Source organism: Orcinus orca, chromosome 1, assembly GCF_937001465.1.
Source record: "Orcinus orca chromosome 1, mOrcOrc1.1, whole genome shotgun sequence".
NCBI classification, from domain to species: domain Eukaryota; kingdom Metazoa; phylum Chordata; class Mammalia; order Artiodactyla; family Delphinidae; genus Orcinus; species Orcinus orca.
In genome coordinates this window covers 179,641,196-179,663,856 of record NC_064559.1, presented here as the reverse complement: position 1 = coordinate 179,663,856, position 22,661 = coordinate 179,641,196, and the positions used below count along the sequence as shown (strand labels likewise).

At 46.2% G+C, this 22,661-nt stretch overlaps 1 protein-coding gene across 8 annotated transcripts in view; it reads left to right on the top strand.

Annotated features, from left to right (window-relative positions):
• The first annotated feature begins 294 nt into the window (after positions 1–294).
• The window catches only part of CTPS1 (CTP synthase 1), a 30,654-nt gene continuing 8,287 nt past the window's right edge, over positions 295–22,661 (top strand). For 3 of the 8 annotated variants that reach the window (XM_049706824.1, XM_049706823.1, XM_049706818.1), the window contains exons 1-11: positions 3,756–3,934; positions 5,866–6,036; positions 8,766–8,866; positions 9,638–9,754; positions 12,683–12,766; positions 13,248–13,328; positions 16,695–16,846; positions 17,946–18,078; positions 20,830–20,918; positions 21,720–21,814; positions 22,498–22,560. In XM_049706824.1, coding sequence (XP_049562781.1) covers positions 3,769–3,934; positions 5,866–6,036; positions 8,766–8,866; positions 9,638–9,754; positions 12,683–12,766; positions 13,248–13,328; positions 16,695–16,846; positions 17,946–18,078; positions 20,830–20,918; positions 21,720–21,814; positions 22,498–22,560 — 1,252 coding nt within the window. In that variant the 5' untranslated portion in view covers positions 3,756–3,768. Of the gene's footprint in view, positions 557–3,755; positions 3,935–5,865; positions 6,037–6,260; positions 6,385–8,765; positions 8,867–8,914; positions 9,755–12,682; positions 12,767–13,247; positions 13,329–16,694; positions 16,847–17,945; positions 18,079–20,829; positions 20,919–21,719; positions 21,815–22,497; positions 22,561–22,661 lie in introns of those variants that run through there. The other 5 variants (XR_007475947.1, XM_004266375.3, XR_007475951.1 and 2 more) reach the window with 4 other exon arrangements.

Genomic DNA, 22,661 nt, shown 5'->3' with positions numbered 1-22,661 from the left:
AGGCGATGGATTTGCCAGGTGTGAGTCAAAACATGGTCTCCTCCCCCTCAAAAGAGGAAGCCTGAACCACTGGCTGTGACAAAGGCTACAAGGCAAAGACGCCATGACCTGCCCCGTCTCGTACCTCTTGCGTCTGCCGGGCGACAGCAGCGCTGGGAAATTGATCCGGAGAAGCAGGCAGCACTACTAGCAAAGCGCGCCGGCCTCGCGCCGGCGCACTCCGGACCCTGAGTCCGGCGCACCCAGGTCCCGCCCTGGGGCGGGCCCGCGCCCCCACCCCGCCCCCCGCCTCTGCGTGCGCACCGCCTAGAGCCCGCCTCCGTGAAAGACTGCCCGGCGCATGCGGTCGGGCTGGTGCACTGGCTGCCGGGGGCTCAGCGTGAGCGTCGCCCTCTCAGCTCTTAAGCCGACGGCAGGATTTAAAGCCGGCCTCAGGTAGGCTGACTCCAGGGATCCCGCGGGAGCTGTTCTCCCGTGCAGGAGTCGGAGGCAGAAGCAGAGCCCGGCGCGGGACAGCCCCACCGCCGGTGACAGACACAGCTCCCACCAATCAGGGGTGAGGTGGCCCGCCGGCCTGCCCAATGGGCTGCGTGCCTAAAGGGAGTGGGGCGGGCGGCCAGGCCGGCGAGGAGCCGGCTCCCGCGCACGGGGCCGCGTGGCCGGGCGCCGCCGGGGAGACCGGCCGCGGGGGGCGTGGGGCGGCAGGGGAAGGCCGCGGGTCCCGGGCTGCGGGTCCCGGCAGCGCCCATTTCAGCGCGGCCTGGCTCGCCTGACCAGGGTGCCAGGGTGGCTTGTGGGACGGAGAGGGCCGTAGAGGCTCGGGAGCCCCCTCTGCCCAGCCAGCCCCAAGCGGCTCGGCGGTCGCCGCTCCATTCGGACTGCCGCGGCCCTCGCCCTCCGGCCTTAAGGCACGGCCTTAGCTTCGTTAGAGGGGGATCAAGGTCCGAGCCACGCCCGCCGCGGTGGGGGATGGGCTCGGCGGCCTGGCTGCGGCCCCCTCCGGCGCGCCCGGACTTCGGCGGGCGGAGGGGGCCTGGGAGCTCGCGGAGCCGGACGGCCTCCAGGTGCTGGGGAAAGGTCGGCTTCGGCCCCACAGCTGGCCTCCTTACTTACCGGCTGCCCAGAACGAAGATGCTGCATTTTAAAGAAGTTCACTACGTGTGCGTGGCGCACTTACGTCCACACTCATTATAATTTTGAATCCTCAGCAGTCCTGTGACACAGGCGATGCGGAGATTCTCAACCCCGTTTAACGGATGTGAGGACTTGGGCTTCAGGCGGCTTCTGTGACTTGACAGGTCCCAGTACACAAGTGGTGGAGCTGGAACTGGATCTCGGCATTTAATAACAACATCTTTGTTGTTGTGTCATCTTTGATGAATTCCTTTGATGCATCTTGATTTCTGTTACTTTTGTGCTTGAAAACCTTCCCATGTCTCTCATCACCTTCAGACTAAAGTTCAGATTGAGCACTCAAGTTGCCCCATGATTTGGACCCTTGCCTAAATTTCCTACTTATTTCCCACCATCTCCCCCTCACCCCCTCACCCCCAGTGTCTTTCCTTGGCCCTCCCTCTGTGTTCTGTAGATAGCTGTACCTTCCTGTCCACGCTGTTCCCTTTCCCTTAAAGGCCGTTGCAAGTCTCAGGTCAACACAGCAGCAGCCATCTGGTTCCTCTCCTCCCTTCACTCCTCTCACCTTTCTCTGATGGGCCATGGTCCTTACCCTGGTCTTGCTACTGAAAGCTTTCTGCTCTCCTTTTCCATTTATACCTGTCACACATCATCCCTCTGCTTCCTACCATCACTGGATTACTCATTTATTTGTAAATGTTCTGTCTCTCTAAATGGACTGCAGCTTGAGCTGTGGGCCCAAATCTGAGTAATTTTTGTAGTCCCCGAAGTGTCTAGCACAGTAGCACTTACCTACAGGGTAGTCCATACATGGGGGTGACTGGGTCCCATCAGCCTCTCCTGCCTGGCCTCTTGAGTACATTAGAATATTTATTGCAGGGCACTGTGGGGGACTGCAGGCATCTCCCCTAAAGAGAGGTGTTGTCTTCTTAGAGTAAAATTGGGGCCAATCAAATGCAAATGGATGAGATGAATCTTCTATAGAAGTAACCCACTCTATAACCCACGCAGGATGGCTGAGGAATTTCTGGAACATCCAAAATTTAGTCAGTGAGTCCAGGGTATAGTCTCAGGGATATGCCTGGTTAGGATGTCTCTAAAATGTAGCCAGGTCTGATGTTCACATGTCAGTAAGGCACTGTTCAGCTGTGAAATGACAGAGCAGTGTTTCCCCCAAATATTAGGGACTTGGGGTCAAACAAGTTTAGGGAAACTGCTGACTGTATATCCCTTTTGGGAGATCACAGTGCACATTAGCTTATTAAAGGCTCCCAGAGGTCTTGCATTAAAGAAACCAGTTGACTGTTTAACCAGCATTTCTCTGATTTATCTGTCCATAGAGCCCTTTTTGGGTATCCCACGTGCATTTTGACGAAACCGAGGAGCATGCTTTTGGGAGTGCTGCAACAGAATAGAAAGAGCAGGACATGGTTGGGTCTTTTCCTTGCTGTCTGAGGGGGGAAGACATTCTGAGCGTTCTCATCTCTTTGCCAAGTATGTTTATTCCTGCCTTGGGGAGGAGCAGAGCGGAGCAGGGAGGTGGAATGCTTCAAGCAGAACTGCCCAGTTTCCTTGTTCCCTTCTTAGCTTATTTTTATTATAATTTGGCTTCACAAGAAGTGTTCCCAGAGGAGGAAAATGTCCCAGACCATATGCCAAAGCAAGCATTCTCTTCTCCTTGTGATTGTGTTTCTCATTTTGATCACATTCGGGTGTACTGACCAAATGCTATTTCTGAGCCTCCAAAACCGGGGCCAGTGATCGATTCTCCCTGGCGAGCCTGTCGCTGTCTGTCTGCTCACCTTTTGCCCCTGCTGTTCTTGCGTCCATCCATCTCTTTTATCTCTCGTGAAGTCTGTTTCTTCCATTCCCTGCCACAACTGTCCGGCTCTTAGGGTTTAATTTAATCTCCCCTCTCCTTGAGTCCTCTGCCCATTATGTGCTCAGACTGGTTTATTGTCGGATGTCTGTTTCCTCCAATATATATAGTCTCTCTTCATGGCATACCTGGGAGAGATTGCTGGCAAGGAGCAAGTTATTACATTTCAGAAGAGAGCTACCTTTAATTAAAAGACCTTTAGTTTTAACTGCTACTCCTTTTAAATGTTGAAGTTCTTTTATGCGGTCTTCTATAACCTAGAGGAGCTGTGTTTTCTTGGCGATAAATTTTAGTTTAGCCAAAGACATTATCTCTTTCATGGGGAATTGGAGTGCTCATCCAAGATTGAAATTTTTTTCTCCATGTAGGGAAAATAATGAAGCACCTGCCTGACAACCCAGTGTCTGGCGGCAGTGTCAGCCAGCATTGGGGGCATAATGTTCTATCAACAGAGCTGGCTTTTTTTTTTTTTAATTATGTTGGCTCTCAAGGTTGTTAGCTGTCAAAGTTTTAAACAAAAGCTGTATTATTTAATTAGCAGTTGTTTTTCAAGTCATACTTGACTAAAGCCATCGAGTGATCCAAGAAACATTTGTTAGGATCCCATATAACAACCTTCCAAAGTCATGTGACAGATAGGGAAACCGAGGCTCCTAGAGACTTCATGGCTGGTAAGTGGCAGAGCCAGGATTTGAACCCAGATCAGTTTGATTTGTTGAGGTATGTTTTTTCTTTTTCCCAGGTCAACAAGTAAAATGAAGTACATTCTAGTTACTGGTGGTGTCATATCAGGAATTGGAAAAGGAATCATCGCCAGCAGTGTGGGCACAATACTCAAGTCGTGTGGTTTACATGTAACCTCCATTAAAATTGACCCGTATATTAACATTGATGCAGGAACATTCTCTCCTTATGAGCATGGTAAGCAAAATGCATTTCTTTTTTCTTATTTAAAAATAATTATGTAACATGTGAGAGAAAATGTCAGCCCCTGGAAATTGTGTGTATTTTGCATTCCATGACCTCCACTTCCTGCCTTCTGAGAGGGGTCCTTAGCATAGCAGAGTGATGCTTTTCTCAGTTGGACAGAGAAGAAGCAGAAATCTTAATAGGCAATGGAGTGATTAGAGTTCAGTGGTTTCTGTATTAAGAATGATATTTTAGGTAGCTGAATGAAAGTTTGTCTCTTCTCTTGAAGAAAGATATCTGGTGACACAGTAACTTTCTTCAGATATTTGAGAAGAGGGATTGTGTTTATACTTTGTGGCCCCAATCTTTAGGAGTAGGATGGGTGGATAGAAGTTGTAAGGCCATGGATTTTGGCCCAGTGTAAGATCTTTATAATAGTAAGTGCTCTCCAAAAGTGGGGTGAAGATTTTGTGAGTTCCCTTTGGTAGAGGTGTTCAGACAGAGGCCAAAGGACCAATTGTAGGGATTCAGGCAACGGATAGATGTTGAATTTCGATGATCTGTATGCTTGAGATTCTGTTTTGCTAACAGAGTTTGGATAGTAAAAACAAGCATCCTTCGAGGTGAGTGAAAAGGAGAAACCGTTAAGGTAGGGTAGGGAAACAGCACTATACTTCTTTGTTATTGCTGATTACTACCAACTGTGTGATGAGTAACTGTGTCTGAATCGCCTAAGAGTAATTTCTTAAAATTGGGGGTAGATGTACTATTGAGACATGTTAAAAAATACTTCTCAAGTATTTATTTATTTGTTTGTTTGTTTCTTTATTTTTGGCTGTGTTGGGTCCTCATTGCTGTGCACGGGCTTCCTCTAGTTGCAGTGAGCGGGGGCTACTCTTCGTTGCGGTGTGCGGGCTTCTCGTGGTGGCTTCCCTTGTTGCGGAGCACAGGCTCTAGGTGCGCGGGCTTCAGTAGTTGTGGCACGTGGGCTCAGTAGCTATGGCTCGTGGGCTGTAGAGCTCAGGCTCAGCAGTTGTGGCGCACGGGCTTAGTTGCTCCGCGGCATGTGGGATCTTCCTGGACCAGGGCTCAAACTCGCATCCCCTGCCTTGGCAGGCGGATTCTTAACCACTGCACCACCAGAGAAGTCCCTCAAGTTTTTAAATTGTTTTCATACTCCTACTTTCTAATGTGAAGTAAAAATCTATGAGTGTCATCAGAGCAAAAATCTTTATGTAATAAATAGTGTCAGGAAGGATGGAAAAAATTGGAGTAATATTTCGGCATTCCTGAGAGCAGAGGATGAGGGAAAAAGAAGACCATTTTTACTTTCCTATTTTGGGGCTTGTCTCCCATTGTGATGGTAGGAAGGCCCCGTCTGGGGCAGAATTTCTAGAATGACACTTCAAGGAATGATTGTTAAACAAAGGAATAGGAGGAAACTTGAGCAATTTCACACCTTTGTTTTGGACTAAAGTGTGGCCCAAAAGCCGATTTTTATAATCAACACGACTGTAACATACATACCTTGTTTAAGTTTTTGGATCAAATCCTACTTTTATCACATTCAAACCTTTCTCTGCTCAGGTAGGAGACTTGAGACAAAAGTTCTTTTTCTTTAGGTGGCGGATGCCATACCATGTAAAGTTCCCTGTGTCTTGCTTGGCTGTAGTTTCCTTCTGTTCATTCCGTGCTGTTTCATGACAGAATCTTCTAATTCAGACTGAGTTTGGCGATAAACTGGAAGTATGGAGTTAACCTTTTGCAGAATGATTGGCGATTTTTCTTTCTTGTCATATTTACTTTTCTGGAAATAAATTTCCCTGCTTCCTGTCAAGTTAATGCAGACTTTGTTCTTTTCAAGTGTTTTATTTGGGAACTCAAGTTGTGCCATGGTATGTGTATCTTTCACGCACCCTAACCATTGTCACTGTTCACTGCAGGTGAGGTTTTTGTGCTGGATGATGGTGGGGAAGTAGACCTTGACCTGGGTAACTATGAACGTTTCCTTGACATCCGCCTCACCAAGGACAATAATCTGACTACTGGAAAGATCTATCAGTACGTCATTAACAAGGAACGCAAAGGAGATTACTTGGGGAAAACCGTCCAAGGTAATACTGGATTTGCCTTCAAGGTTTAAAAGTCTTAGCCAGTTTAATTTCTTTTGTGTATAAAAATGTGCCTTTTATGCAATTTCATCATGAAAGTATCAAGGTATTGTTACTGAACCATGTCTTCAGTTGAAAATTCAGAGTTGCATGGCTGTTTACTCAAAAAGTAACTTGAGTAGGCTCCCGCCTCTCTGTGAATGGCATTGAAGCTGACAGTCTAGCTTCATGATTTGGGTAATGAGACAGGCGTTAATACCCGTGGATGAAGATGGCCTGGAGCCTCAAGTGTGTGTTATTGAGGTTTGTTGAGTCTGTTTGGAACTCCGTGGTACCTGCGCATGTGACCAGGTGTACATTTTCTCCTCCTTAGTCACCCATCAGCAACTGATAAGCCAGTTGCCTGTGAACCCCTTGACCCTCCTAAGGGCAGCGTGGCAGGTAAGGGCACAGTCACCATCACATGGAGTGGCTGCACCATCGAAAGCAATACTTCATTCGTGCAGTTCTCCTTTTTCAGCATTTATACATTTGCTTAGTATGAATTGTACTGATAAGAGTGGCATGACGCATTTTCGTCTGTCTGTTGAGAAAGTCAGGTGACCCGACCTTCAGCTTTCCTCTGGCAGGAATGTTCATCCCTCTGAATGAGCCTTTTTTGGTTTTAGTTTCTGTTGTTTTTCCACAGTGATGAGTGTGAAGTGATGACAGCAGCTAGGTGAGGGCAGTCAGCCAGACGGTGTATGTCGCGCATCTGGGACGTTCTGTGTAGAGACAGGGAGAAGGAAAAGGACTCCCATTGTGTCCATTGGCCTTTGGGCTGGTCATGGGTTAGAGGGAGTCTGAGCAGCAGTTCTCTGGGTCCTCCTGAGCTTTCACCAGGGCAGCGTCTGTCTGCTGGGTGGAGGTTTTGCACAGCGATCATTTGAGGCTAGTGCTGCTTTTCAAAAGTGGGTGTTGGAAGGCCACAGGTCTAGTATGATGGCATAAGTCAAGATTTGGGGGCTTGCTGAAGAGTGGCTCTCATCTGAGTTATGAGAATAAATCTGCTTTTGACTTCGGACTTTACTGGACTGAAGGCTGAGGGTCACGCTGACAGCTGTCTCTCTGCTGGGGCCACCCTGGCCGGATTCTGGGCTAGGGGGTCATGTGTAGGTCTTAGCTCTGCCACTTAACCAGCTTTGTGAACATGGGCAGATTACTTCCCCTCTTTGAGGTCTAGTTTCCTTTTCTGTGAAATGGGGATAATAACAGTACCTACCTATCCGGGTTGCTGGGAGAATTAAAGGAGCTCAGTCAGTCGAGTATTTCTCTTGAGTTCCCAACACAGAACGGGATCAATTAGGAGTTGCAGTGATCTTGATCATACAGTTTGCTGTTCTAGGCCTCTAGTGTATTAATTCATTTGTTCACTCATCAGCGATTTCTTGAGTGCCCAGTGTGGTCAGACCCTTGCTGATACTGGGAGTGCATGATGAACAAGCCCAGTGAGGCCGTTGTCCTCATGGAGGTTACCTTCTGGGAGAGAAAAAACCAAACTGGTGAAGTGAGTTGTCTGATAGGAGCTGAGAAGGAACTAAATAGAGTGAGGAGAGAGAGAGAGTGGTGTGGAAGGCAGTCTGGACAGGTGGTCAGGGAAAGCCTCCAAGAGAGGGCGTTTGAGCTGGGAGGCCAGCCCTGGGAAGAGCAGAAGGGGTGCTCGGCGCGGACCCAGGGCCCCGGCTGCAAGGGGGCTGGTCAGGGACCAGGAGGGAGACTTCCTGCACTGAGACCAAGGGGCAGGTGGGAGAGGTGGGCTGCAGCCAGGTTCCACGGGGCCCCCTGAAGGGCCACGGCATAGAGGTTGCATTTTACTCAGAGCTGTGGGAGGCCATTTGGGAGTTTAAGCCTGGGAGTGGTGAACTCTGAGTTGCATTTTAAAAGACCACTCTGGCTGCTGTGTGTGGAATAGGTAATATCCTGTGCTTGAGGCACTGCCGGTTCTATACATAGCAAGTTAAACAGCAGTCTCTGCCCCTTAGGAGCTGGCCTTCTGAGCCCCACGACTGTGGTCTAAAAAGAGCTGAGCCATGGCTGGGGTTCATGAGCACCGACCGTCACGCAGGGGCTCTGCTCAGCATCTCCCCAGTGCTCTGTCGCTACATTTCCATGACTTCAGGAAGTAGAAGCTCTTACCTCCGGTTAACGGATAGGGAGATCGAACTTATGAATAGTTAGGTAATTTGCCCAAAACCCACACCTGACGAGTGGTGGAACTGAGACTTGAATCCAGGCGTTCTGGCCCCGGATGCTGTGCTCCCGACCACTGCTGCACTTCCCTGTCTCTGCAGTAGATTATCCACCCTTGGGTAAGCTGGAAATGTGATGGAACAGGGTCCTGGTGCTCTCTTGTCCTTGAAAAAGGGTGTGATATGCTCCCCCCGCCCCCGCCCCCAGCTGTAAGCAGTAGGAGTGGCCAGGGTAGATTCTGCTTTGAGGCCACTGCTCTGGGGTGGCTCAGGTCACCCCTCGAGTCCCTACTCTCCTGTGGGGCTTCTAGTCACAACCAGGGAATCTGGAAGGGAGGCCGGGGGTAGTGTGATTTGTTAAGGGCATTTGAGAGGGGTCTCGAAAATACTGTTACGGCCCACTGCTACTCTGCAGTTTGTTGTCACAAAGGGTGTGTCTGCCTCAATTGATGCGATGGGACGGGATGGGATGTGTAGGTCACGTATGTCCTTTCTCTTCCTCAGTTGTCCCGCACATCACAGATGCAATCCAGGAGTGGGTAATGAGACAGGCGTTAATACCCGTGGATGAAGATGGCCTGGAGCCTCAAGTGTGTGTTATTGAGGTTTGTTGAGTCTGTTTGCAACTCCGTGGTACCTGCGCATGTGACCAGGTGTACATTTTCTCCTCCTTAGTCACCCACCAGCAACTGATAAGCCAGTTGCCTGTGAACCCCTTGACCCTCCTAAGGGCAGCGTGGCAGGTAAGGGCACAGTCACCATCACGTGGAGTGGCTGCACCATCGAAAGCAATACTTCGTTCACGCAGTTCCTAAGAGTGGCATGACGCATTTTCGTCTGTCTGTTGAGAAAGTCAGGTGACCCGACCTTCAGCTTTCCTCTGGCAGGAATGTTCATCCCTCTGAATGAGCCTGTTTTGGTTTTAGTTTCTGTACTCCTGCTTTGCTGGTCCTAGCTGTTGGATCTCCGTGTTCCTGTGAAAACAGGAGACTCAAAAGTTCCAGCAGTTGGTTTATAACTGCTTTTTAATATAGAAGTTATTTATGGCTAAGTAGATAAGATTTTGATTTCTTTGCTTTGTGACTCTTCATACAAATGAAATTCCTAGTGCGTCTTTCACCTGACCGTTTTCTTGAAATGATGTGGAAAGATCCATGATAACCTTGGGGAATGTTGAACCTATCATAAAAAGTAATCTTTTAGCACAAAGAAAAACGTCCAGTGTCAGTATGTTAAATGACATTTTATAGGCCCAGGGAGTCTGCGTTACAGTGTTACTGATCATTGAATTGAGATGACAGAGTATGGTTGTTAGACACCTGAACCACAAAAGGAAGCTTTAGTGCTTAACCTCTAAATTAACTTTGTTCTTCTAGCTTGGTGGGACAGTAGGAGATATAGAAAGCATGCCCTTTATTGAGGCCTTCCGTCAATTCCAGTTCAAGGTCAAAAGAGAGAACTTCTGTAACATTCATGTCAGTCTAGTTCCTCAGGTAAGGCATTCAGAGCTTTACTTTGGGGGATGGAGAGGAGGGAGGAGAGGATGGTTTTCATTCCTTATCTGTTTCAAATATTTGAGGTGCAGGAAGCAGGGAATAAAACACTTCTTTGTGAATTTTAAATTGTTATAATCATACTTTTTGAAAAGATCAAATGGAAAACATTTGGAAAATTAATCAGGGAAATTACAGTTAAAGACAGTGGGTTGCATGTGTCCATTTGTCTTTACTACGTGATGAAACTCCACTGCAACTGGAGTAGAGGGAATTTCTTTTTAAGGCAAAAATTCACAAAGATAAAATACTCTGAATGGAGTCAGTAGTGACAAAAATTAGGAAGGCAGAAAGCAGATGGCCATGTAGAAATGGACTGAGCAGACCTGGGAGAGCTGGATTCTAAGCCTGCAGCGGAGAAAGCAGGGAAGCAACCCTGCTTGCCCTGCAGAACCGCAAAGACTCAGGAATGGGCAGCACTGGGCACCTCTGGGGCTGGGGGTGGGACTCGTTATAACTGCCGTTTCAGAAGCACTTAGACCCTGGCATCCCCTTCCCTGTTATGCACAGTTGGGCATCAGTCCCTCTCCCATCTTGGCAGAGAATGTAGGCTTTCTCTGGATGAGCAGGCACTAGGGACAGTGTGATTTCTGCTACTTGATTTGCAGAATCATCACAGCCAGGCAGGGACCGTCTACGTAGGAGATTGTAAGATTCTTCTTGGGGTATGCAACTAACCCAGGAGAAAACACACTGCCCTCAGAGGCTCCTCAGTGAAAACAGACCAGCCAGATTCCCGCAGTGAGGACCCCGGTGGACAAGGTCACCCACTCAGAGAACTTCCGGTTAGCTTTTAGAGTGAGCCGGCAGCCGGTGATCACCAGACATTTGGAGAAAGCATTTAGCGTGCAAGAGACCAGAACAACAGAAAAAACAGAGGAAATTGAGGCTCTGCAGGGAGTAGGAAAAGGAATCCTTAGAAAAAGAAAACAAAGCAACATATCAGTAATATCCTCAGAATTAAGAGGAGGTAAACTGCATCTGTTAAACGAGAGCTGGGTACCTTAAGAAGAGAACATTCAGAGGATAGATAAGAATTCCTGGGAATTAAAAATTGGATAGCAGGGGGCTTCCCTGGTGGCGCAGTGGTTGAGAGTCTGCCTGCCGATGCAGGGGACACGGGTTCGTGCCCCGGTCCGGGAAGATCCCACATGCCGCAGAGCGGCTGGGCCCGTGAGCCATGGCCGGAGCCTGTGCTCCACAACGGGAGAGGCCACAACAGTGAGAGGCCCGCGTACCGCAAAAAAAAAAAAAAAAAAAAAAAATTGGATAGCAGGAATGAAAAAGAAGTTTAAGGAAATACCCAGGAAGTAGAGAAGAAAGGTCAAGAGAGAGAAAATAGGAGAGAAAAGGCAAGAGAATTAGAGGCTGGTCTAGGAGTTCTGATCCAAATAATGGGATTTTCAAAAAAATAATAGAAATGGAGAGGGAAGTGTGATGTGAACCAGAGGTCAACAGACAGGCCAAATCAGCCCACCCTCTGTTTTTGAAAATAAAACAGCTATGCCCATTTGTATTAAAACATTAATAAGAACCTACTGTATAGCACAGGGAACTCTACTCAATACTCTAATGACCTATATGGGAAAAGAATCTATAAAAGAGTGGATATATATATATATATATGTGTAACTGTTTCACTTTGCTGTACAGCAGAAACTAACAACATTATAAATCAACTATACTCCAATAAAAATTAATTAAAAAAAAATCAGAGTTGGGTAGTTGTGACAGAGACTGTGGCCCACGAAACCTAAAATATTTATTGTCTGGCCCTTTATAGAAAAAGTTTTCTGATTCCTGATCTAAATAATTCAAGAAATTTCCAGATAGAAGTTTCTAGATTGGAAGGGCCCACTGAACGCTCAGCCTATTAAATGAAAAATGACCCCCACCAAGGCACATTGTTGTGAAATTTTGGAATAATGGGGCAGAAATTCTAAAAAGAACTCTAAAGAAAAAATCCAAGAGTCATTATGGCATTAGACTTCAACAGCAATCCCGAGAGCTAAAAGATAGTGAAGCTGTTTCCTTAAAAATTCTTAGGGAAAATGACTTCTAACTTAGAATTCTGTACCCAACAAATGTATCTTTAAGTGTGAGAGGAGAATAAAGAAAATTTGGTACATAGAAAACTCAGCATATCAACAAAACCAAAAAACCAACCAAGGAAAACAAATAATTGGGCCAGAAAGGAAAAGTTATGGCACGTGGTTTTCATGGTACACAGTATGTAAATACTCAAAAGTATGTAAACACTGAAGAGGGATCATGAAATAGGGGTTGCATACACAGGGCAGGGCGTGTAATGGGGGCAGGGGAATGAAAAGAGTGGATTCCTTACCCAACAGGAAGTCAATAGAAAATGCCTCAAACTAAATGTCAAAGAAGTAGCAGGAAAGCATACTAGGAGGATCATCCAGGAGTGGGAAAGTGAAGGACCTACGGTGTAGCACAGGGAACTGCGTTCAGTATCTTGTAATAACCTATAATGGAAAAGAATCTGAAAAAGATATATATATATATATATATATATCTATCTCTCTCTCTCTCTCTCTCACAGTGCTGTACACCTGAAACTAACATAACATTGTATATCAGCTGTACTTCAAATAAAAAAGAGTGAAAGAGTGGCTATCTCCAGGGTTTGGAAAGGGGAAAGGGTAGACAGGGCTGCTACTACTGCTGTTAGGACAAACCGTACAGAACTACTTGACTCTCAAATACATGCGTGTGTAACTTTGACAAAAATAAACTAAATTAGGTAAATGGTCAAATTATCTATTATAAAAAGAGGTTCGGGGAAAAGTCACAGCTGAAAATTCCTTTTCATAGAGAAATTAACTTTTTTTTCCTTCTGTAAAATAGCCAAGTTCAACAGGGGAACAGAAGACTAAACCCACCCAGAACAGTGTTCGGGAACTCAGAGGGCTTGGGCTTTCCCCAGATCTGGTAAGATTTCCTGGTTACCTCGTTTCAGAGTGATCTTATCTGTCTAATTAAGATCACGCCTCCATGGCAGCCAAAACCTTTTCTTGGCCCCCATTTAGTTAGCCGAGCCGATGGTGGAGAAGTAGGGTTAGTGCTGAGTGAACTGGGTTGTGGTTTGCAAAGATTTTCTTACCTGGTGTGTGTGAGGTCCTGTCTTCTCCTCCCAGTCAATCATTCATGCTCCTGTCCCTCCTACCCAAGAACATCGGTTGAGGAAAACTCCAGTTGGCTCATTAATCTGTCTGTCCTGCCACTCTCTCATGTTTCTCCAACTTGGGATTTAGGAATTTCAGTTTTGAAAACAAGTAACATTTTTGCAGTTTATGTGCATTGTGCTAGGAGTTAATATTTTCATCCAGCTTGACAATGTGGTGTCTACTTTAATTTCAGTCAGGACAAAAAACCCAATTTTGTAACCCCTTGTGTCCATCCAAATGTCTAGGTTGTGTGCAGGTGCTCAAATCCTCTCGACACGTCAGTGAAAGAGAAAATATCAATGTTCTGCCATGTTGAACCTGAACAAGTAAGTAGAAATCCCATCTTCACATAACTTATTTTTTGCTGCTAATTATCCTAATGTCTCTTAGCCAGTTTCATGAGCCTTGTTGTTATTTCATAATTTGAGACAGTAGACTGTTCTGTAGAGGAACTGACACCCACCGGCCCTGTGATTCTCCATCACCTTATTTTCTGTGGTTCCCCGAACATCTTTTACCTCTCCTGTCCGTCCCCGCTCCTTGTACGGTTTGCTCCAGCCATGCGGAGTGGGTGTTCCCCTCTCCCTGTAATAGGCCTGGCAATCTCCTATTCATTTTCATCCTTTGGAGCCCAGCTAGGACACAGTATTGTCTGAGTAGCTTTACCTTCCAAACCTCCTCAAACCTCAGGGTTAATCTTCTCTGAGTGACCTGTGTGTCTCACAGGTCCTGGTGGTAAGCCTGTCATACTGCCCCTTAGTGTGTAAGTGTTCCTGTGTGTCTGTGTGTTCGTCCGTGTTTGTCTCTCCTCATAGACTGAGCTTCTTGAGGGCAAGGATCACTTTATTCAGCTTTATATTCCTGTTGCCTGCTGTCTAAGGTGTTGTAGGCCCTAAACATATAGTCTTTTTTGTTACTTGTGCTAATGGAGGTTACCTATGGTACAGGAAATTCAACATTTTGGAACCTGTGATCTTTCTAAGTGTGGTGCGTGTAATGGAAATTCCAGTGGTGGTAAGTTGGGATTGTGGCTTAGATCAGGTTTGGCTGAAGGAGAGTAGAAGGGAAGTTGAGGTCAAGGAACGTATGATTAGGTTATGGATGGTTTGTTCTACTGCTAGGTTATTTGAGGATCAGGAGACTAAGCGGGGAGCCCACCTGGCCTAGAGAGGAGTGGATGAGGGAGCAGGGTTAAAATAAGAGAAATCCGGGCTTCCCTGGTGGCGCAGTGGTTGAGAGTCCGCCTGCCGATGCAGGGGACACGGGTTCGTGCCCCGGTACGGGAACATCCCACATGCCGCGGAGCGGCTAGGCCTGTGAGCCATGGTCGCTGGGCCTGCGCGCCCGGAGCCTGTGCTCTGCAATGGGAGAGGCCACAACAATGAGAGGCCGGCGTACCGCAAAAAAAAAAAAAAAAGATCTAAAATAAGAGAAATCCATTCACAAGGCTTCTAGGAGTATGGGAGAGAATATAAAACAATTAAAGTCATTGCCCTGGCATTAAAGTGAATAGAGCAAGAGGAAAGCCTTTGACTATTAGAAGCAGCTGTCCTCTCCATCTCCACGATGGCTCAAGCTTCAGGGTGTGAGGGTAGCCTGACACCTGAGATCAGTGTTCCTGGACACGATGCCTGAGCCAGGAGCCCATCAAAGGGATTCTGCTTCGTACTAAGTACATGGAACATCAGAATACTTTCATTGTTATGAAGAGCCTTTTTTCATGCACTTCAGTTATTTTAGATATTTCTGTCCCAGCAAGTGAAGGTAATTCAATTCTATAATAGGATAGGTTATCATTAAAATTAGTTACTATTAAAAAATGTGACAGTTGTTTCTATATTTAAATTGGAACTTCACATCTTTTGCCTGTTTTTAATTGGGTTGCTTATCTCATTGATGATAGGAGTTCTTTATATATTCTCAGTGCAAGTCTTTTATCAGATATATGATTTGCACATTTTTTTCTCCCAGCTTGTGGTTTGTCTTTTCATTTTCTTTTGGTTTTATTTGTCTTTTCTTTTTTTAATTGAAGTATAGTTGATTTATAATGTGCTAATTTCAGGTGTATGTCTTTTCATTTTCTTAATGGTGTCTTTGGGAGCATAAAAGCTTTTACATTTTGATGAACTCCCAATTTATTCATTTTTTTCTTTATAGGTTGTGCTTATGGTATCATATCTAAGAACTCTACTTAACCAAGGTCATGAAGATTTTCTTTTGAAGTTTGATAATTTTAGGGCTTAACACATAGGTCTAGGATTCATTATGAGTTAATTTTTATGGATAGTAACTTTTCAGTAAAATTTGCAATTCATCGTTTTGCATGTATAGATATCTAGCTCTTCCAGCTCCATGTGTTGAAAGAACTTTCAATAATATTCTACAATTTTCTTTTTAAAGGTGGTTTTTAGGCTTATTTATCTTTGTGAATTGTGTTTTAAATTTATTTATAGGTATTCATAATTTTTGTTACTATGTGAATGGTGTATTTTTAAAAATTATATTTCCTGATTAAATAAGACCCATGTATAGGAAACCCTGCTGACTTCTGCCCATTGATCTCAAGCTTAGCAACCTTACTAAAATTGTTAGTTCTGATTTAAAAAATTTTTTTTTTACTTTTAAGTTTTTTGGCTGTGTTGGGTCTTCGTTGCTGTGCGCAAGCTTTCTCCAGTTGCGTCGAGCGGGCTTCTCACTGCGGTGGCTTCTCTTGTTGCGGAGCATGGGCTCTAGGCTCGCGGGCTTCAATAGTTGTGGCTCATGGGCTCTAGAGCGCAGGCTCAGTAGTTGTAGCGCACGGGCTTAGTTGCTCTGCGGCATGTGGGATCTTCCTGGACCAGGGCTCAAACCCGTGTCCCCTCCATTGGCAGGCAGATTCTTAACCACTGTGCCACCAGGGAAGCCCCGTTAGTTCTGATTGTTTGCCTGTGAATTCCCGTGGTTTTTACGGGTGAGCAGTTATATTATATGCAATTAGTGGCAATTTTTTCTTATTTTCCAATTCATGTACATTTTTTCTTATCTAATTGTAATAGCTAAATATCTCTAGTACACTGTTGAATAGAAGTAGTGATTAGTGACCAGTTTTGCCTTGTTTCAGACTTTAAATATTAAGCATTAATATTAAATATCAAACCAAATGATGTTTGCTGTGGGGTTTTTTATTTTCACATTTTCTCTAACACTCCTAATTTACCAGGAGTTGTTATTATGAATTGGTTTTGAATTTTTATTAAATCTGCTTCCACTGAGGTGATTTTCCCTCCCACTTTAATTTATTCATGGAGTGAATTCCACTGTTAAATGTAAGTGGTGTGGGGTGCAGCATGGGCTTTTGAATTTTTAGAAGCTCTCCCAGGTGATGCCAATGACAGCCAATTTTGAGAACCATTGTTCTTGGGACAGTTTCTACTTGGACATGATTTTTTTTTTTAACTAATTTGTGGTTTGGTTTATGAACTTTTTTTTTTTTTTAAGGATTTTTGCATCCATGTTCATAGGAGATTAGCCACTATGTATTCTATTCTTCTTGAGTCAGTTTGGTAATTTATATTTTTTAGAAAGTTGTCGTTTTCTTTGTTTTCAAATTTAAAACAGTTATTTTCCCAAGGTCCTAAGAGCTGGTAGGAGTCCGTCAGCCCAGTTAGCTTTTGTTTGTTTTAATTAACTAACCTTTGCTCATTTTTAAACAGGTGATCTGTGTCCACGATGTCTCGTCCATCTACCGAGTCCCCTTGTTGTTAGAAGAGCAGGGGGTTGTAGATTATTTTCTCCGGAGACTTGACCTTCCTATTGAGAGGCAGCCACGGAAAATGCTGATGAAGTGGAAAGAGATGGCTGACAGGTTTGCTTCATAATAAGGAGCTGGGAGTTCGAGCCTTATTTCTTTTTTTTTCGTAGGAGCTCAGGGAATTCAGCTCTTTCTTACTTGTGCTGTCAACTCACGCTAGAAAAGGCCTTCATGGTAAGGGGTGTAAAGAAAGGATCTTAGCCCTCATGTAGCTGCATCACGGGTGAGGAAGTCCCAGTAGAGCTGGCCCGGGTCCCGAGTCTCAGGGAGTTCCGATCACACAGCTATCACCCTTGTCTCCCACGCAAACAGGCCTCCTTGCGGTGGGTTGGCACTGGTATCCGAGGCCCACGTGGATGGCTGGATGTGGCTGGAGCGCTCCTGGCTGCTCCCAAATATCTGAGCTGTGTTTGGGAACATGCTGCTCACCCCATACTACAAAAGGATCGACAAGGGGGTCCGGTCTTTTCTTACTGCTGCTGTCAAAGCTCATCAGACTGAGAGCTGTCCCCACTCTGCTTGCCTCCTCGCTCTTGCACAGCACCTCACAGATCTTCACACAGCGCCTCGGAGCACTGGGCGTGTGGTGTCGTAGCTGCCGAGTCAGCTGGATGGCACTAATGAGCATTTGTAGAGGGAGCACGCGTGCTGTTGTTCGGCGATACTTATTTTCATTTTGACATTTTCCCTTTCAGTCTGTGTCCATTTGCTTGTATATCATTATGCAGCCACAAAAATGGCACAGTTTTATTTTTGTGTTACTAATTATACTTTATAATGAAAAATTTTAATGAGTACGGACTCTTGTGTGGATGCCCCATAATTTGACTGTTCCCTTCATCACATTAACTCTTGTGAATTGTCTGTGTTTGTTAATTTTTTAACTTAAAAAAAAAAAAGAAAACCAAATTTGGAACGGATTTTGAAGCTATCTCTTTGTAACAGGTTCCAAAATCCTACTTTCTTTACAAAGCCTGCCACGTTGATCTGAAAATTGCTTCCTCTTTACTGTTCAGTACATAGAACACAGACAGTAGTTGCTCCTATCATATTTTTCCCAGACATGTTTTTCTTCTCTTTAAAAGGTGATTTTGACCTCACGGGGGTATGTACATTCTGAGTGATTTGGTGTTTCTTGACTTTTGTGTGACAGATATGATCGCCTGCTGGAGACTTGCTCTATTGCCCTCGTGGGCAAATACACCAAGTTCTCAGACTCGTACGCCTCCGTCATTAAAGCTCTGGAGCATTCTGCACTGGCCATAAACCACAAATTGGAAATCAAGGTGAGGAGGTGTTGCGCAGGTACAGGGAGGCCGTCTCTGCTCTCACAGGTGCTGCGTGCACACCTGCTTTATGTTATTGGAGCTTAGAATTTCTTTTTTCGGAGTCAAAAGGATTTGTGGTTGGCTCCTGGCTGTGAGAGAACAGCCGAGCATTTTCAGGAAATAAGATGTAGTCAGAGTAGAATCCAAGAGAGTGCATCCTTGGATCTGAACGTCAGGTGACCCTGGGAATGGGGAGTCCTGGTGGCTAAGCGTGCTGCACAGTTGCTGGCACCTGTGCCAGTGTCCCCCCCCCGTGGAGCTGGGAGGTTTCTCAGGAACAAGTGTCCGGTCACCCAGCCGAGGCCGGGAACACGGGCAGCGCCCGGTGAACGGTGGTCACTGTGTTCTGCTCTGGACGTGCCAGGCAGAAGCTGAGCTGCTGGCGTGTCAGGCTGGAGGCAGTGGAGTGTCGAGGTTCAGGGCAGGGGCTCCAGAGCCAGGCGGCCAGGCCTCCGAGGCTGTGTGATGCTGGGCAAGCTGCTTAGCCCTCTTTGGGCCTCAGTTTTCCCATCTTTAAAAAGGGTTGTTGGGCTTCCCTGGTGGCGCAGTGGTTGAGAGTCCGCCTGCCGATGCAGGGGACATGGGTTCGTGCCCCGGTCCGGGAAGATCCCACATGCCGCGGAGCGGCTGGGCCCGTGAGCCAAGGCCGCTGAGCCTGCGCGTCCGGAGCCTGTGCTCCACAACAGGAGAGGCCACAACAGTGAGAGGCGCGTGTACCACAAAAAAAAAAAAAAAGGGTTGTCACAGGGCTCTTATGATAAGAATTGAATGAGTTCATATAAAGTGCTTAGAACTGTACCTGACAGGGAGGAAGTACCATATGTGTCAGCTCTTCCACTTGTCCCTTTATACCTTTTTTCCAGCAAGGTAGCTCCCAGATGGAGCCTATCAGGAAGAGATGGAAATTAGAAGTGAAGCTGGAGCTCAGTGCTGAGGGGTGTTGACTCGGGGGGGAGGGGGCAGAGCTGATGGCCCCGAGCAGCTGCCCTCGCTGTTGGCACTGGGGTTGGCCTCCTACTTTCCAGGGGCTTCTTGGCATGAAAACGTGGCTTGCTTTATGCTGGTGAACAGGTGCCGAGAGGATGAGCTGTTATATGTGTTTTAAGAATTGTGGGATCTCCTTACCCTGCCCTGACTTACTTTTTTGCTAGTTCTTTCAATCATTCGTTTATTTTATCTCCTTGGAGGTAGCCTGTGCCGATCATGTGTTAGATGGTGGTGGCCGAGAGGGGAATCCGAGTCAGTGAGGTCTCTCAGGTGTGAAGGGAGCAGGCAGAAGAGGGGGCGAACCTGCCCTGGAAGACGTGTGAGGAGGGGCCCGTGGGCAGGTTGGGAAGATGGATAAGGCAGCAGGGAAGGGCATTCCCGACAGCAGGGAGCGCATATCCAAGGACTTGGAGGTGTGGAATGGTTGGGAACTCAGTGGATGGAAAAGTGTGAATTGGAGGGTGTCTGGAGACAGGCTGGCGAGGGCCAGGTCATGAATCCCCTCAACTGGGCCACTCCTGGATTTTGCCCTGGGGTTCAGGGAAGTCACCGCAGGGTAATAGGAAGGAGCAGGACAAAAACGAACAACCTAATAAAAAAGTGGGCAGAAGATTTGAACAGACACTTCATAGGAGATGCACATGGTATACACGAAAAGATGCTCAACGCCTTCAGTTGTCAGGGAGATAAATGCAAATTGAGTCTCAGTGAGATACCAACACCCACCCACCTGAGTGGCTGAGCGTGTCAGTGAGGGTGTGGGAGTGTAAACTGGTGCAGCTGCTTGAGGAAACAGTCTGGCGGTTTCATATGAAGGTAAACACACGCCTACTGCGTGTGACCCAGAAATCCCACTCCCAGATATTTACTCGAGAGAAATGAAAACATGTCCACCAAAAGAATCTATTTTTATACAAATGGACCAGTTAGTCATAACAGCCAAAATCTGGGGACAGCCCAGAAGTCTAGGACGAGTCGGTGGATAAACATGTCGTGTGGTGTATTCCTACAGTAGAAAAGTACCCAGCAGTAAAAAGGAATAAACTCCGTGGTGATACACAACAACACGGGTGGATCTCAGAGACATTGCACGGAGCTGAAGGCGGCAGGCACAGAAGGCTGCACGCTGCATGGTTCCATTTGTCTGAAGTTCTAGAGGAGCTACAGCCTGCGGTGATGAAAGCAGAGCCCAGATTGTCTGAGGCAGGAAGCAGGGAGGACGGTGTTTGCAGGGGGCAGAGGGAACTGGGGGGGGGGGGGTGACAGGAACTTTCTGGATCTTGATCGAAATGGTGGTCATACCTTTGTGTGCGTGTGGGACAAAACTCATGAAGTGCACACTTAGATGCTTGTGTTTCATTGTGTGTAAATTATACTTCAACACAGTTGAGAAAAGTGAGAAGTGACCTAGGGGGAAGATGGACTGGGGGAGACATCTTGAACAGAGAGGACTTCAGGGTCTGCGCTAGCGGACTGAGTGTAGAGCGGATGGACAGCCAGAGTTGGGAATTAAATGATTCGGGAAGGAAACTCATATTTTAAAATATAAGAAAGATCTTAAAGTTTATTTTAAAAAGATTAGTAAGTGTAAATACATTAGGGTTGTTTTTAAACTTCAGTTTAAAATTGAGAAAGATGGAGCGTTGGTAATACTGTTTAGAAATGGTGAGCGCTCAGGAGTCACGAGGCTGCTGCTTTTCTCTCCGCTCTGGCCGCTCCCAGTACATAGATTCCACGGACTTGGAGCCGAGCACCTTGCAGGAGGAGCCCGTGCGCTACCACGAGGCCTGGCAGAAGCTGTGCAGCGCTCAGTAAGCAGAACTCGCTACCTTTGCTTTCCAGGGGTTTGGGGTTTGTCTTAATGAACCAAGTGCTGTGCTTTCTTGTGCTGGTGGTAGGTAATCGGCTTGTGTCAATGTCTTTTAATTGCTGAAAGGACTACGTACATACTGGATGACTGAAGCCTCACAAAAATATGGCTCGTCAGTTTCATTAAATGCGAAGAAAGCGAGTTCTAATGTTATTGATAATGTTTACTGAATGCATCTGTGGATAAGGCTTATTATTTAAAGGTGTTTCACCCAGAACATTTGCTGAGTACCCGTCAGTCGAGTCTCATAAATAGTTCGTTTTGGGCAGCTCTTGTCTACAATAGTAAAAAGTCAAGCCTGAATATCTAGTTCACGAGAACAGCTGAATCTTACGGAGCCATACAGCCATGGTCAGTGTGGCCAGCAAAGGCCCCCTTCCTACTCAGGGGAGCACTTCAAGCCAAGAGGTAAAAAAAATCGCAAACTTAAGGAAAGAATCCCTACCTGGGACAGATACTGTGCAGAGGTGGTATTACAATTATGTACAACATCTTTTTTTTTTTTTCTTAACTGGTTATAAGCATTTTCTGATGTTAGTAAGAAAGTGGATGGTTTTGTGTGCATTTTCTAAGTCCACAGTGTTTCTGCACAGCTCATTGGCAGTGTTGAAATCACAGTCCTAGCCCCAGCAGCCAAGTGTGTGGAGTGACTTCATGGCACCAGTGTCTTGGAAGTGACTCCTTGGAGGGTTATTGCGAGCTGGACTGGAAAGGGGTGCTTGTGGTATGCTCTCTTGCACAGTGGCGTGCTGGTTCCAGGAGGATTTGGTGTCCGAGGGACTGAAGGAAAAATCCAAGCGATCTCCTGGGCTCGGAAACAGAAGAAGCCTTTTTTGGGTAAGGAGTAGGAAAGACAAGAAAAGGTGCCCCGTGGGAGCCTGTAACTAAAACGGAGATCGTCGAGACCAAACACAGATGCCATCTTTCCAGATAGCAACTCAAGTATAAGCCTTTTTGGTTCTGTTTTTTGAGAAATTCCAACTGGTCTTTAAAAGGAAAAATTTAAGCTTGAGCTCCACGTGGCTGTCACAGAATTTTGAGAGAATGAAATAGCAATTAGGAAATCTTGTCCATTTACTGGACCCAGCTGTTTGGCAGGACATGTGAGACTGCGTTTTATATGCTTATTTGGGACACCAGCTGTCTAATTGGGCAGAATGATTTTGGATGCTTCCTGGTGCTGTAAATTTTAGTCATTTCCAACACGACCAATCGTAACTGGGAACTTAATGAGAGAGGGTAAGAAGACTTGAATTTTAAAGTACTGAAGAGAATATTATTTATTTCTAAAATCGCATGACTTCTAAAACCTGGAATCATCGTATACTCTTAGACCCCGTTTTTGAAATCTGGTACAGATAAAACATAGCAGGGGGTTGCATGTTTATAGCAGGGAATTACGAGAGTTTGTAATTGGAATTCTGGGAACAATCAGGACACCAAGTCCACGTAGGCGGGTTGGAAATGTGGGAACTGACTTTTCAATGGAGTTTCATGTGTTTTTCCCCTCCACCTGCAAGGCGTGTGCTTAGGAATGCAGTTGGCAGTGGTTGAATTTTCAAGAAATGTGCTGGGATGGCAAGGTAAGTAAGTGTCTACTTAAAAATCTGTTAACTTCTCACTTCAGTGTTTCTGGCAGCTGTTGGGTGAGGGGGAGCCATGGAGGCCAGGCCTGGTTTCTCAG